The 16,352-nt window shown below is 37.8% G+C and overlaps 1 protein-coding gene across 3 annotated transcripts in view; it reads right to left on the bottom strand.

The window, feature by feature from the left end:
• Positions 1-16,352, bottom strand: part of ANOS1 (anosmin 1) — a 203,393-nt gene that overhangs the window by 65,808 nt on the left and 121,233 nt on the right. For all 3 annotated transcript variants that reach the window (XM_055267193.2, XM_055267192.2, XM_055267191.2), the window contains exon 4: positions 2,306-2,528. In XM_055267193.2, coding sequence (XP_055123168.1) covers positions 2,306-2,528 — 223 coding nt within the window. The remainder of the gene's footprint in view (positions 1-2,305; positions 2,529-16,352) is intronic.

Below are 16,352 nucleotides of genomic sequence, written 5' to 3' on the forward strand. Positions count from 1 at the left end.
GTATATATATATATGTGTATATACATATATACATATATATATCATTTTTTGCAAAATAATCTATTAACTTGACTGTCTTCATTACACAAAAGTCATTGTCAGGTTAACAGGGTCTGTTTATTCTATTTGTAGTTGATTCCCATTGATTCTGTCTCTCCACAAAAATCTACGTTAAGAGCTAATTTGTAGTAGACGAGTGACTTCAGTACTTTAACAAAAGTTCACCTGGTTTCGTTAAACGTAGTTTTACATTGAAAGTGTCCTTGCATACTTAATCATTTATTCTTGCCCTTTCTACAATATTCCCCTTATTCTCAAGTGAAACAGGCATATTTGAAATGCATACTAACTCTTCAGTCCTTTTATAAAAGTGTATATTTTAATTTATATTATCTCTTTAAAACACTATAGGTTTTACAAAAGGGTTTAAAAAGACCATTCCCAAAGCATCCTATTTTTATGGTGAATGCTACTCATACATAGCCTATTATCTTTAATGACAGATAAGATTTCATAATAACAGATGCTTTAAAAGTTAGATGGTTTTAAATTCGCAAAAGTGACTTGCTATAGTTTAAAATAAGAGGCATGAACACAATAAAAGTTTAAAACTATTAAAGAAACATTACTTGGTAAGAAGAGAAAAGCAGCGATTATTTTGAATGTAAGACATAGTACTTACGGTGTGTTTCCAACGATAAAGAAAAAAAAAACGGTTGAATTACATAGATTTCAGAGGAAAGTATTCCCAAGTGGGAGCTAAAGAAAGATGGGACAGATACTTAACTTCTGGGAGATGTGAATTGTTGTAAGTGTTAGAGTAACATGGACTTCCAAAAAGAGGCAGCCAGCACATAAATCAAAACTGGCATTGATGGTGAATACTGCTTTATACACATTTTTTTTTAAGTACCAGTATTTAGAAACAATATGGATTTGGCATGTGTGTGTGAAAGACACAGAGAGAGAAAGGCATCTGTTACTCTCTCTGTACTTTAATGAATACTGCCTACTGACTGACTCTATATTAGGGGTCCCCAGCTCCCGGGCCACTGACTGGTAGCAGTCTGTGGCCTGTTAGGAACTGGGTCACACAGCAGGAGGTAAGTGGTGGGTGAGTGGACAAAGCTTCATCCGTATTTACAGCCACTCCTCATCACTCACATTACCACCTGAACCTCCTGTCAGATCATCAGCAGCTGTAGATTCTCATAGAAGCATGAACCCTATTGTGAACTGCACAAGGGAGGGATCTAGGTTGTATGCTCTTTATGAGAATCCAATGCCTGATGATCTGTCACTGTCTCCCATCACCCCCAGATGGGATGATCCAGTTGCAGGAAAACAAGCCCAGGGTTCCCACCAATTCTACATGATGGTGAGTTGTATAATTATTTCATTACATATTACAACGTTATAATAATAGAAATAAAGTGCACAATAAAGGTAATGTGCTTGAATCATCCAAAAACCATCCCCTGCCCCCTCCCCCAACATGGAAAAATTGTCTTCCATGAAACCAGCCCCTATTGCCAAAAAAGGCTGGGGACTGCTGCTCTATATTACTCTTCAATGAGACCCCCAAAATTAACAAAATGTTATATGTCACAGTGTATTTTGATGGTATCCCAAACTATACATAATATAATGGATTCATCTTGGCTTTAAAAGAGCTTAGTCCCATTTACAGAAAATGATCAGCAGCACTTGATATTAAGGAGCTAAGTGCTCTAGAAATGGCTTCTGAATGCAAACTATTGCATTTGCTAAACTGTTTGATAAATTGAACCTCCATGTTTTGAGGAAGGGAAATCCTTTGTCTAGAATCTCAAGGCACTAATGAAAATATTTAAGATCTGCACAACGACACTAATGTTCTTGGGTCATATCGGCAGAAAAAGCACAATATCAGTATATTTCTTATGCATTTTTCAAGTGTGCTTCATCTCCCAGCCTATTTTCTAAGGATTTAAATCAATTTATTCCAGTGTACCTAGTAGAGCTTACTTGAATCAGTCTGACTGGAGAAAAAGACAAAAATGTTCCTGAATTGTTGCTGTCCATCACATATGTCAAATTAAAAAGAATTAATATGAATGACTTGCTCTGCCCCAAGTCGAGTTAATATGGCTAATCTTTATGGGTCCGTGAATATGTTAAGATGTCCGTATGTGGTATAAAATAAATTTTCTTAAGATTTTCTGTTTTTTAGACTTTTCACACCTATGATGGACACCCTTCCCTAGGCACACACAGATACATGTGACACTGCACGCCTCTTCACACTCCCAGTGCTGCCCCTTACCTTTGTACAGAGTCTTGGGTACTTGACAGGTATGTCCACACCCATTCGAACAACATTTCTTCACCCCAGAGCACTCATTGTCAACTTCGCAGCTTTCAACACAGGCGGCCGCAAATCCACTGGCTTTCTCAGGAGCCGGACAGTCCCCCTGCTTCACCAACAGGATGTATTTGAGGAACTCACAGCTGGTCAGGCATTCGTAGCTCTTCTTGGGGAAGAGAGGCTAAGTCAAAGAAGAATTTTTAAAAATATTCCATTAAAGACACATGAAGTCTGATTTCCAAGACATCTGAAAGGAAGTTCAACATTTTTTCCCCACCAAACCTTTGCTTGAATATTTGACAAAATGCATGTATTTGTTTTCTTTTCTCCTACCCAAGTGACATTTTGTGCTGATTTCTCAAAGGAACATAATCCATAAGTGATTATTTTATATTGCATGCAACAGACAAACACCATGTATATGCGCCCACGTTCACAGATCATATATTCTATCTTGGTCAAAGATGTTTGTCAAAAAAACTGATTACAAATAGTCACAAAACCTGTTCAGTAGAATTTGAGGGCCCTTTTTGGATTATATACATTACACTTATAACACATCATGGTCTTTAATTTTTTCTTTCTCCATTTTTTTTTTTTTACAGTTAAGGTCTCACTTTGTCACCCCAGGCTGGAGTGCAGTGGTGCAATCATAGTTCACTGAAGCCTTGAACTCCCAACCTCAGGCAATCCTCCTGCCTCAGCCTCCCAAGTAACTAGAACTACAGACACACACCACCATCCCTGACTAATTTTTATTTTTTGTAGAGATGAGGTCTTGCTATGTTGCCCAGGGTGCTATTAAGTTCTGGCCTCCAGCAGTCCTCCCACCCTTAGCCTCCCAAAGCACTGGGATTGCAGGCATGAGCCATTGCATCTGGCTATTTTCTCATATATCATAAATACTCATCAAAATAGCAAGAGCTCTATAAAACTTAATAATTCTCACAATGTTAACATATTTATTGGTATTATATAGCACAGTTGTCTAAGCCTGCTAATTGAACATATTTCAATAATTTCCAGCCTTTATTATTAATATGGAATTGTCAATGAGTTGTGCAGTAGAAGAATGTGAATCTTCTTTAAAAATCAGCCCACACCTATGTTATCTGTGACATAGTTGGGGTCTGAACAGCATCTTGCTGAGGACATTTTGGTTGAGCCCAGAATCAATCAACCATTAGTGAGAATAGGAAGCCCTGGACTTATTAGAGGAATACATTATTGAAAAAGCCTGAGTAATGTGAAAGAGCCATTTATCAAATGCCTATTTTTCCTTACGAAAAAATGGTTCAGGACAGCACTCGGTCATCCCTAAGACAGGAGCTGCAATTGGAAGATAATGGCTTTTTTCTGCCACTGAACAGAGGAGTTGCTGAGACTTCTAAAAGCTGTCCCACCCAGGGAAAGAAAGGGAAGGATGCTCTCTGTGCTCTTGCCCTCCTTTTCCTATGGAAGAGAATGGCCAAGACAGCCCCACCAGCCCCAGCCCTCCACCCAGTCCTATCCCTAACCCTCTTTTTGTTTTATAGAAGATGGCTGAAAAGATGATCACCATAACCCTAACTTTTGCACCAAGCCTCCTTTTATCCTTATGGGAGATGGTTTCCATGATAACTACTACTCCGTTAAAGACACATGAAGTCTGCTTGAATGTTTAACAAAATAGATGTATTTGTTTTCTTTTCTCCTATCAAAGTGACATTTTCTTTTATCAAAATGCATTTTCGCCTGGAATGCCTGTGCATAGCCAGGTTAAATTTCACTGTCTCTTTTACCTGGGGGTGGCTATGTTGTTGTGAATGGAACATAATCAGCAAAGTTCTGTGCCACTGTGGACCGAGGCTTGCAGATGGTGGGGGATGGTGCCCCCATGTTCTTCTTTATTAGCTGGATGTAGGTGGCACCGCAGCTGTAGGGAATGAAGGAATGGTGGGGCCACAGGAGGAGAGACGCCAGAATGCTGTCTGCCCATATGGAGGACAGCACCCTGCCAGAAACAGCTGCCTTGAACTGCTCCATGGGTATAAAGCAAGTACACACGTGTTTGAAGTCTTGTACATGTCAAGTTCCGTTTGCTACAACCATTCAGGCTACCTAAACCAATGCAAAGGCCATCCAGTGAAGGGCTGCCATGGTTCCTCAACGTTGGAAGTGGAAGATGAACAAGGAGGACACTTTCTGTTTATCTGATGTCACAACAGGGTTAGGAATATAAGAAATGTGGTAGCTTTGGTGAACAGAAGTCTACAGGGAGACTAGGAACATCATGCGGCTCAGCACCAGCATGCTGCTTGATGCTCCAGTGATCCCTAACCAGGGCTCATTACTGGTAACATCTGGAAACACGTGGGTTACACTTGAACAATACCTGGGAACACCCGCTTGTGTGCTGCCTGCTGCTCCTCCCTGATGACTAAATATGGCTCTGCACCATCGTGACACCTGGGTAACACCGGGTCATCCCTACCATTGCCTGGTAATGCCTGGGCAACACCTGGATAACACCTGGTAAGACCAGCCCATGTGCTGCTGTTGCTTCTCAATACTGATTGAATATGGCTCCCTACCACGAGGTAACACCTGCCAAACTTGCCAGCATGCTGCTGGCTACTCCTCGCTGTTAAACAACCATGACCCTTTAGTCAGATAGGTGTCTGGTAGCACCTAGATACCCTGGAGACAGGAGGTTATCTAGGCAGGAGACTGAATGGTTTGGGCTATTAACCAGAGAGTATTTCACCAATAGCAGAGGTATGTTATAAAACAAACAAACAAACAAACAAAAAAAACCGCCATTATCAAAGTCTCTAGTGGGAGGTGGAAGGTTGGTGGGAGGAATGTCTCTCTTTTCCAACAGTTAGTTCATTAATTTTAGCCTATGATTCTCAGGTTGATGATGACTAGAAATTCCACTGAAGACTCAAAACATAACTTCAGCAAGGAATATCTTAGTAATCCCAGGATAAACTACAATTTCAACGTAAATTATTCTCCACTGTCTCACCTGCTTCTTTTCCCCAAACAATGTTCAATTAAACTATGCATAAGAGTTGACGGCAAATGTTATATTATGTGCATTTTACCACAATTTTAAAAAAACAGTGTGAAAGAGACAGACAATTTTTATACCATGAGAATGTGTGCAGCACCAAATTGTATTGTTTCATAGTGACAATAATCTTTCTGATATTGTAAATTTAGTGGATGACAAAGCATTAGTACATTACAAGTTAAATACGATTAAATGCCTGTTCTTTTCTTAGATTAATTAACAAAAGGAAAACAGTGGAAACACTAGCTAGAAAAACTATAATTTCAAGGTTTGAATTAGAATTGTAGATGTCATATAAAATTGTTTGTTAGTAATTAATCATACATAAAACGTGAAAAATAACATGAGTTGACTGAACTAAAATTATTTCTCAATTTAAGAACTTTAAGGTAAAACTTAGAAGGGCCATGGTGTCAATATTGAATTATGACAAATTTACAGCTAATTTAATTAAAAAGAAACTTTATAAGTATTTAAAGCATTATTAACTCTCAAGGCTTTTCTCTCTTACTCTTATTTCGCAGTTCATTTTTCTGTTAGCTGTTACATGTGTTTTACTTCATTGAGTTTTGAAGCTCTAAGTTTAGTTTCAAACCTAAGTTAATAATCAAGGAAGTATGCTAACAGATCTGTAACAATTATATAGTGTTTGCCAACTTTCTTCTTTCAACAATTCATATACATTACACACACTGAAAGAAAATACTTAGTTACCAAAATCATTGGCCAGTGTCTCATGGGCTGAGATTTCCAAGTAGAAATACTTGTATTAGGCTGGGCATGGTGGCTCACGCCTGTAATCCCAGCACTTTGGGAGGCTGAGGTGGGTGGATCACGAGGTCAGGAGATCAAGACCATCCTGGCTAACATGGTGAAACCCTGTCTCTACTTAAAAAAATATAAAAATTAGCCGGGTGTGGTGGCAGGCACCTGTAGTCCCAGTTACTCGGGAGGCTGAGGCAGGAGAATGGCGTGAACCTGGGAGGCGGAGCTTGCAGTGAGCTGAGATCGCACCACTGCACTCCAGCCTGGGAAACCAAAGCGAGACTTTGTCTCAAAAAAAAAAAAAAAAAAAAAAAAAAAAGAAATACTTGTATTAAATCTGGCAAGTGCTTCCTGTTTGGTAACTTGGAAATCACAGTGACTTAGTTTGCACCATGATATAATGAAATCAACTCAGTTCATACTCTTCATCTATGAAAACAGAGTATGAGTCAAGAATCAGATAAAGTTTGGATCCTCTATTCGTATATTATTCTAATTATCTATATGCCAACTGCCACACATTTGAACTACGAGGGACAGGAAAACAGAGGCTATGTCTCCTTATCTTCATTATTTACTGAACTATCGGGGCAGACATAAAAACAAATAAACAAAGACAGTGACCTAGAACAGTTATGAAGCATGTGTTCCCAATGACTATAAAAGGGGAATGATCATAATTAGCCCAACAATTTAGATCTTTCCATTGATATGAGAGTTATTCTGTATGGATATTCAATGTTTTCCTTTTTGGTAAGGACATAGAAACACATACGTTCATCTTTGCACTCATAGTTTCTAGACTGGTTTATAATCTTGAAATAATACAGGTAACATTATGAATATTACATGAGGCAACACACACAAAGAACTAAGCACTATTGTGCCTAGTTGGCCCACAATACATATGCAATAAGAATTAAGTAATTTGTGTCTTTTTTTCTTTTACCACTGCTACAAGTTCACTCTTTAACATTTCAAAATTCTTCTGGTGTGCTGATGAAAATTTTGTAAGATCCAAAGACAGAAGGAAGTCTGTATTTTTCTACAGTGTGTCCAGCCACTAGATTCCAACCCACTACTTCCAGATTAAGCACTGAAATCTGCATCTAAGGAATTGTACCCTGTACTTAAATGAAGTTCATCTTAGAGCAGTGTGGATTTGGTGCAACAGTCTTACAGAGGAGCTTTATTTAACTGTTCTATTAAAGGCAGATTTATCAAAGGGAGGTTTTGATGCTGTCTATTAATTTTCTTTCATAATTCTCTTGGATTAGGTTGAAAAAATATTATTTGTTTGAATATAAATTAGAGAACATATGGTATGTGTACATAAGGTCTCTCTCCAGGTCATTAATCATAGTTTAATGACAATTTACTAATTGAATGGAATAAGGAGAAAAATGTATACAGGTCAGAGAAAATGCTGTGTGAATATTAATACTCTAGACATAAACAAAATGTGCAAATTGGTCTCCAGTAGGAAATCCTGTGAACAAAGGTAATTTGAGTGTCACAAAAGTATAATAACTTCTGATCATTAAGCATGTAAAATTTCATGTGATAATACAAATTACTCGGAGATTTGTTAAAAGGAATGAGAAAATAATAGAAAAAGACTTAATCAAACCAGTATGCATGTAATACCCATCAATTTTATGGTGAAGAAACACGTGTGACAACATAGATTCTATGTTCTATTTCCTGTTTCTACAATTATATGCAGGCAATGAAGGCAAACTGTTAACGGTAAATTTAGTTTTTATAACTATAATTCATTTTTATAAAACAATTCATATGATTAATTTCACAAATCACACAAATGCCACTCTAAAATTATTATTATTATTATTATTTTGAGAGAGTCTCACTCTGTCGCCAGGCTAGAGTACAGTTGCACTATCTCAGCTCATTGCAACCTCCAACTCCCTGGCTCAAGCGATTCCCCTGCCTCAGCCTCCCAAGTAGCTGGGATTACAGGCATGCGCCACCATGTCCAGCTAATTTTTGTATTTTTAGTAGAGACGCGGTTTCACCATGTTGGCCAGGATGGTCTCGATCTCCTGACCTCAAGTGATCTGCCTGCCTCAGCCTCCCAAAGTGCTGGGATTACAGGCGTGAGCCACCGCACCCAGCCAAATGTCATTCTACTGCCAGGTCATTGGCTCCAATTTAAAATTTGAAAAGAATATGGTCATTATGCCCATTAATTTTGTTTATCTTGCCCTTAATGTCCCCAAAACTAAGAAAGATTTAGTCTGCAAAGATTATGTATTTTTTCTAGATTAGTGATTAATAGTATCTAACGGATGTCGTTATGCCTCCAAAGAAGAGATAAAGCAAAGTGTTAAAGAAAAATATGTTTGAGGTGCATTGGATTAAGTAAAAAATCCTTCATCTGTTAATAGATATATGTCATCCTATATATTAATATGCAGTATTAATGAATTCTTATATATCCCTCCTACATGTCATCTCCTAAGAGCAAAAAACTAAAATGCGGTTTTTAGTGCCTTACCTGGGTAATATGCTAAGCTCCACTAAGAAGAAAATGAATAAAACATTAATTTATCCACCTGTGGCAAGTGGCTAAAAATAAAATTAAATACTAACAAAAGTAGGCAACATTTCTTGAATGCTTTCAAAAAAAGAGATAGTACTATCTTTGTTTAGTTTGGTATAAAAAATAATCTGTTCAGCAATCATGGAATGATAAAGACATCCAATTCAGTAAATTACCTTAATGTGTTTAAAATCACATAAATACAAGGCTTCAGCTATGAGGAGAACATTGCATTTGGCTATTTGGTTCAATTCAACAGACCTGTACCATATGTCAATTCTCTAGGATTATAATTGCCTTTGCAAAGAGTCAGGGAATGGGGGGCTTCACTTCCTGCTCCTAGCCAACAACCAGGACTGCTGAATACAATGAAACCTCAAATATACAATTTCCTAAAGTGAGTGCTCCATCATTATCATCACTGTCATAACCACCACCATCACCATCATTACCATCATCATTAGCAGTGGCAGTTGGTCACCAAGAGATGCTGATGTCTACCACATCCCTCACTCTACCCCAGCTGCTTTACTTTCTCATTTCGCCTATTCTTCCCCAGTTCCCACAACTGTTATTATTTCCATTTTACAAATGGGGAAACAGCAGCTCAGGGAGATCATAACATAGCCCAAATCACAAAACACATAAGAGTCTGGGCAACGATGAGAGCTAGTGTTTTCTGAGGGCCCCGCCACATCTCAGGGTAAAATAAGAAGACTGGGCTCACCCAGTGGCTCTCAGCTTACTTCCCTACTAGAATTTCCCAGGGAGCTTCTAAAACTGATGTCCTGGGTGAACTTCTGACCCGTTTCTTCAGCATTCCAGGCATGGACCCTGGAAACTGCACTTTGGAAAGAACCGCAGATGGTCCCAATGTCTGGCCAAGACTAGAAATCTGCTGGATGAATAGCTCTCTAATTTGTGTTCAGTTATTAGACTTCCTGATTCTACATGTTTAGAAATAACCTGAATATTCAAAAATGCAATCTTACACTTCCTGGGAAGAGACAGTAGGGTGATTTCAAATTTCTTTCTTTTTTTATTCCTTTTCTTTAGCAAACAAATTTTTAATCTTAATTCTATGCTGAGTAATTGAATAGCTCCATTTACCTAGATACAGAAAAGCTAAATGCATCTATAAACAGAAAATCTAAGTGTACATAAACTCCTAGAGACCACTGAGGGTAACTAAATTAAAGTACTTCAAACTATAATCCAGGGGTTACTGAAAATCTGATTCTGATACATCCGTCTCTGTATGTACAAAAGATACATTTCAGGATGCTCAAAATTAAAGCACTGACATTCTAAACACCAAGCAATCACCGAATTAAAGTATGTTGGTAATTCTTTGAACACAATGTCTCTGAAGTCAGTGATATCAAAAAAATAGCACATGCTCTTCCTTTTGTATTTTCACTGTATTAAAAAGCAACAGTACAAATGCTGTGGTGTTAAAAAGGATCCTTATTTTTTAACGAATGAACTTTTACAAACAATTCTGTAATGAAAGGAAAATAGTATCTTAATACACAAAAGTTTTTGTTAAACAAGATTTTACAATTTTTAAATCAGAAAATGTTAAGTTTAAATTCTTTCAAAGGTTCAAACAAAAAAGCAACCTACACAATTTCCATTAAATGTGTCTTTGTACACATGTCCTGGGCACTTTAAAAATGTTAAAATCGTTAAAGTTTGACTTCCGCTGCTGCTGCCCCCATCTCAGCATTGCCCCCTCCCTAACCTGGCCAAAGGGTCTGATTCCAAATTTCTGAAAACTTCACTCCCAAAACACACAGTGAGATGAACAGAACATGAATACAAGAGCATGAAGACAAGGTAGTGAGACAATGAAATGAGATGAAAAGGGTTAGAAAAGAGTTAAACAAAAATATAAAATGTGAAATAAGACAAAAACATAAAGTTAAGAAATAAACTAGAAATATCAAGATCATCTGAGGTCAGGAGTTTGAGACCAGCCTGGCCAACATGGAGAAACCCTGTCTCTCCTAAAAATACAAAAATTAGCCGGGTGAGGTGGCAGCTACTCGGGAGGTTGAGATGGGAGAATCCCTTGAACCCAGGAGGCAGAGGTTGCAGTGAGCCGAGATTGAACCACTGCACTCTAGACTGGGCAACAGAAGGAGACTCTGTCTCAAAAAAACAAAGGAAAGAAAGAAAAGAAAAGAAAGAAAGATAGATCAAGGAATGAATAGAAAAAAATTATAAATCAAAGGGCAGGTTATGTTCCAGGAATAACTGAAAAGAACAAGCAACACTGGAATATAGCTTCTGCTTCTGAACACCAAAGGGAAAACTTTAATTTTTCAGGCATTCAGGTAAAAAAGGCAAGCTGATTATGAGGAAGAAAATATAATTGCTACCAAATGTCTCTCTACTAAATTTAGTATGTGAAGCTAACAAAGCAATGTCTATATAATTCTAAGGAAAATAAACTCTGTATGAGTGTATGTGTCTTGCGGGGGGGTTGTGTTGGGGGCAAGGGGCATGATGTGCCATGCAATGGCAAAACCTAGCCATCCTATCATAAACAGAAAACCAGAACAAATGGGCTAGTACAATATTCGGTACCCAGATAAAATAAAGTAATACTTATAGAAGAAAAAAAAGTTGTCCAATCCAAGTGTACTTTAGATATAACTGTAGGTAAAATTTCTCATGCATAAACTTAAAGAAAACACCATCCATAGACCCCTGTTTAAAAACAAAGATACGAATTAAATTTACAAAATTAAGCATACAGTGGAAAAAAAGTATCAGTAAAATTAATCATTTTTCTATGTACATAAGTACAAAACTAAAATTAAATAAAATAATGATAGGAGGGAGAATTTGCTGTGATAAAACTAAGAATTTTCAAATAATAATATGTTAGAAAAACTGGTAGATGGGAGGAGTGGTGGAGAAAACCTATGAGTGTGACTTATCTTGAACTTAATATTAGAACATCAGTAAATAAAAAAACAAATATGGAATTGAAAGAGTAACAATTCCAACCACATAATATCTTGTATAATCTTTTCTTTATAATATTTTGGGATCTCTTTGTCTTCTCTTGCCTTCAAGTAATATTAAACTTTAAGCATTTATTTGCAACTAGTATGCACAGAGCTTCCAGGTGCTGGCCTGTGGCCAGCCATTTGAGTAGGCATTGGGAGAGCAGTCTTGGCCTTACTGTGTTAACGCTTTTCTGCACAGTAAACCATGGCTGTTTCTACGTGGTAAATCTGGAATGACAGTCTGGTTTTACTTTTCTGTGCGGTTTATTAATTTTTAATGGGCATGTATAGTTTCTATTAAAAATAAATAGTATACTTGGCTGAGTGTGGTGGCTCACACCTGTAATCCCAGCACTTTGGGAGGCCAAGGCAGACAGATCACTTGAGGTCATGAGTTTGAGACCAGCCTGGCCAACATGGCAAAACCTCACCTCTACTAAAAATCCAAAAAATTAGCCAGGTGTGGTGGCACACAACTGTAATCCCAGCGACTTGGACAACTGAGGCAGGAGAATCTTCAAAGTAGGAGACGGAGGTTGCAGTGAGCCAAGATTGCACAATTGCACGCCAGCCTGGGCAACAGAGTGAGATTCCATCTCAAAAAAGAAAATAGAGTGTACTTTTAAAACATTAGGCAAAACTGCCAAGTGTGTCTTTCAAAGAAGACATCTAAACACTATGCATGAAATAAGAAAAATAACTCTCCATTCAAATGTTACTAATTTATGCTTGGAAGTATTATTATAATTTGCTTGGAAGCCCAATTATAAATACTAATTTGTTAGATGTGATTGCAATTAATTGGATTCCCAGGCAAATTATAGACATTGGCCATGGAAAATATAAAATTAGGAGAAAAGCAGAAACATGCATATTAGGGAAGTCACTTTTCTACAAGTACACACTCTCTTCTTTCAATTACAGTAATCTTTACTTATGTTTATCTTGGCTTCCTTCTTCCTGGCCTGGCTCTTCTATTTATTTTGAAAACATTTAAATGTGTCACCTTGTATGAGTCAGCAACATTTCAGAATCTTGCTGCAATATTTCTGGAAGATCAGGAGGCACATAAATAGCTCGAGAAGTTCACAAATCCATAGAGAATTAGGGATGGTTCAGGTACCACATTTAAACTATGATTTCTTTCCCTCTCCTACTTCTGCATTTGTTAGTAGTGAATACCAAGAATGCCAATGCAATGTTCAGCCCACTAAGCCATTTGTATACTGATTTATAGACCAAACTGGCATTCTAGGTACTAGGAATTTAATGGTGAACAGGTGAAACTGTGAAAATGATGACCCACTATGCTTATAGTTTACATGTTTACTAACGAACAGGTAAAAATCATTAAACAGCTTAGTTTGCATTATAATAAAGGTAGACACAGGAAGTTACAGACATAAGCACGAGATCAACAAATAATTAGACGAGGACAAAACTTTAAAGACAAGTCGTCAATACTGATGATTTAAGCAAGTAAAAGTGATGTGGAAAACAGAAGAAAAAGAGAGAGGGAACAGAAACAAATACAGCCTGTCCCCTTCAGAGCATGACAAATACATAAGTAAGATAACTGCTATACAATTTGGGGGGCAAAATTAATCTGGCAAGTGTCAGTTTCTTCAAAATATTAAAGGAGGATAAAATATTATCCTAAGCCTTAAATAAGGCTTCCAAAACACTTAGCACGGATCCTAGCACATAATAAAGGTGCAATCAGCGCTAGCCACCTTTATTAGCATCAGAATTTTTTAACGCAGTTCTAGAAATTTTACAAGAAACAATAGGAATCCATATACATTAATTATAGATGGCCTAAAATCCTCATATAAATAATTTCTTTTAAAGAGGAACAAATTAGAAAGTTGTCAAATACAGTTGTTTACTCTTTGATTTATATTGTTCAGTTTCTTTGCTCATCTCATTTTGCAAACACTGTCGAATTCTACAAACTCATCACATCCATCCAAGATACAAGAAAAAAAATCTCATATTTTACCTCTTAGAGATCTTCCTTGAAATTTCGTATTTCTTTGTTTATACACTACTATATTATACCACTTCTGGACTGGGTAGATCATCACAAAATGAAATAGAAACTAACTGATATGATTAGGCTTTGTGTCCCCACCCAAATCTCATCTTGAATTGTAGTCCCCATAATCTCCATGTGTCAAAGAAGAGACCAGGTGGAAGTAATTGAATCATGGGGGCAGTTTCCCCCATGCTGTTCTTGTGATAGTGAGTGAGTTCTCACGAGATCTGATGGTTTTACAAGGAACTCTTCCCCCTTCACTAGGCACTTCTCCTTCCCGCTGCCTTGTGAAGATGCCTTGCTTCCCCTTCACCTTCTACCATGATTATAAGTTTCCTGAGGTCTCTCCAGCCATGCTGAAAAGTGAGTCAATTAAACCTTTTTCCTTTATAAATTACCCAGTCTCTGGCAGTTCTTTATAGCAGTATGAAAACAGACCAATACACTAATGTACATACATACTTTCCTCGTTATGAACAAGTAAGAGAAAGTGCAAATTCCATAAGTTAAGGGACTGGTTCCCAGGGGACATTAGGTACTATCTGGAGATATTTTTCTTCCTCACAACTGGAAGGTGCTATTGGCATCTAGTGGGTATGATCTGAGAGACCAAAATGGATGCCCCTTTATCAACTAAGAGGTATGCTAAGGTTCTTGGTTGGCATGGCACATTTCTAAATTCCTATAGCTAAACTTGTTAACAATAGGAGCTATTGACTCTGATTTACAACCCAGACCTCTACAACTCTGATTGGACAGAAGACTGGCCTTACAAAGATTATTTTCTGATAAGCAACTGCAGACCACAAGCCAGTTGCAGCTAGATTATAGAGGCTGTGCACAAATTCTGTGTCCTGTAGTTCACTTTTCGATGTAAAGAACCAAATTCCACCTCATTTTAATGCTAAAACCCTGCCCCAAAGTGAACATTGAATGTTATGTTATTACGAGGGTATTTTAAGAAAGTTAACCAAAGATTTAGCAGAAAAATGCCTGAGAAAGCTTCATCAGAGAGCCTTTCTCCACCACAACAATGGCCCTGCTCATTCCTCTCATCAAATAACAGTAATTTTGCCAGAGTTTCAATGGGAAATCATTAGGCATCCACCTTACAGTCCCGATTTGTCTCCTGGCTTGTTCTTGTTTCCTGTTCTTGTAAGAATCTTTAGGCCGGGCACGGTGGCTCACACCTGTAATCCCAGCACTTTGGGAGCCCAAGGCGGGCAGATCACGAGGTCAGGAGATCGAGACCATCCTGGCTAACGTGGTGAAATCCCATCTCTACTAAAAATACAAAAAATTAGCTGGACATGGTGGCAGGCGCCTGTAGTCCCAGCTACTTGGGAGGCTGAGGCAGGAGAATGGTGTGAACCCGAGAGGTGGAGCTTGCAGTGAGCCCAGATCGCACCACTGCACTCCAGCCTGGGCGACAGAGCAAGACTCCATCTCAAAAAAAAAAAAAAAAAAAAAAATCTTTAAAGAGCATCCATTTTTCTTCAGTGAATAATATTTTTCAAAACCTACATTGACATGGTTTAATTCCCAGGACCCTCAATTCTTTAGAGATGGACTAAGTGGCTGATAACATCACTTACAAAAGTGTCTTAAGCTTGATGGAGCTTATGTTAGGAAACAAAGCTTACATGTTTTATTTTTAGCTTTTGATTCCATTTTTCCATGAACTTTCTGAAGTCCTCTTGTGTATGCAACCACGTTATTCAGACATTGGACAATAGGTAGCACAAGACAAGAAAATCTATAAGGACACAAATGAGATGAGCTCCAATTTTGCCAAAAAAATGATTTGACGTAGTTTCAAATCCACAGTGCAAGGAAGGCTAATCCCAAGATAGCTCTGCAATTTTTCCAAGTTGTGGAGAAAGAGATTAAAGCTTGAGGCTGAGATGGCCGGATCCTGTGGGCAGACTGTCAAGCAGGATGAAACTGCATGAAGAGAGAAACCTACAGGGATTCAGAGGGATCCTTTGATTTCTGGCTGAATACTGACTTGAATGTGCATGGCTTCAAACTGCATAAGTCTGGGGAAAGAATAATCAGACAGCAATAAAGGAAACCATTCTAGCAAAAACTCACATTTCAACCAGTCAGAGTGCAAAGAATGCACAATTCATGAAGCATTGGCTAGAGTCCTCAGAAGGATATCACCTAGTAATGGGATAAATTGGGCCTGGTCTAAAGGCTACTCTGAACCCTCCCCCAAAAAAGCTTAAAAGAAACTTTTAAAAATAAGAAAAAATAAGAAAATGGATCTCAAAAGGAACTTAACTACACGCCAGAACAAAGTCTAACACTTTCTAGAAAGATACAGCAAAATTCAAAACACAAAAATTTGACATCCAATCAAAAATAATCCAGTGTGCAAAGAAGCAGGAAATTGTGGCACACAAAATGGGAAAAAAGGGATCTACAGAAGCAGGACCAGAAATTATAGAAATGATAGAATTAACAGCAAAGGACATTTAAGAACTAATATAAATATGTTCCATATGCCCAGGAATGTAGAGGAAAACATGGACATAGGGAGGACAGGAATGAAAGCT

This window comes from Symphalangus syndactylus, chromosome X, assembly GCF_028878055.3.
Source record: "Symphalangus syndactylus isolate Jambi chromosome X, NHGRI_mSymSyn1-v2.1_pri, whole genome shotgun sequence".
Classification (NCBI taxonomy): domain Eukaryota; kingdom Metazoa; phylum Chordata; class Mammalia; order Primates; family Hylobatidae; genus Symphalangus; species Symphalangus syndactylus.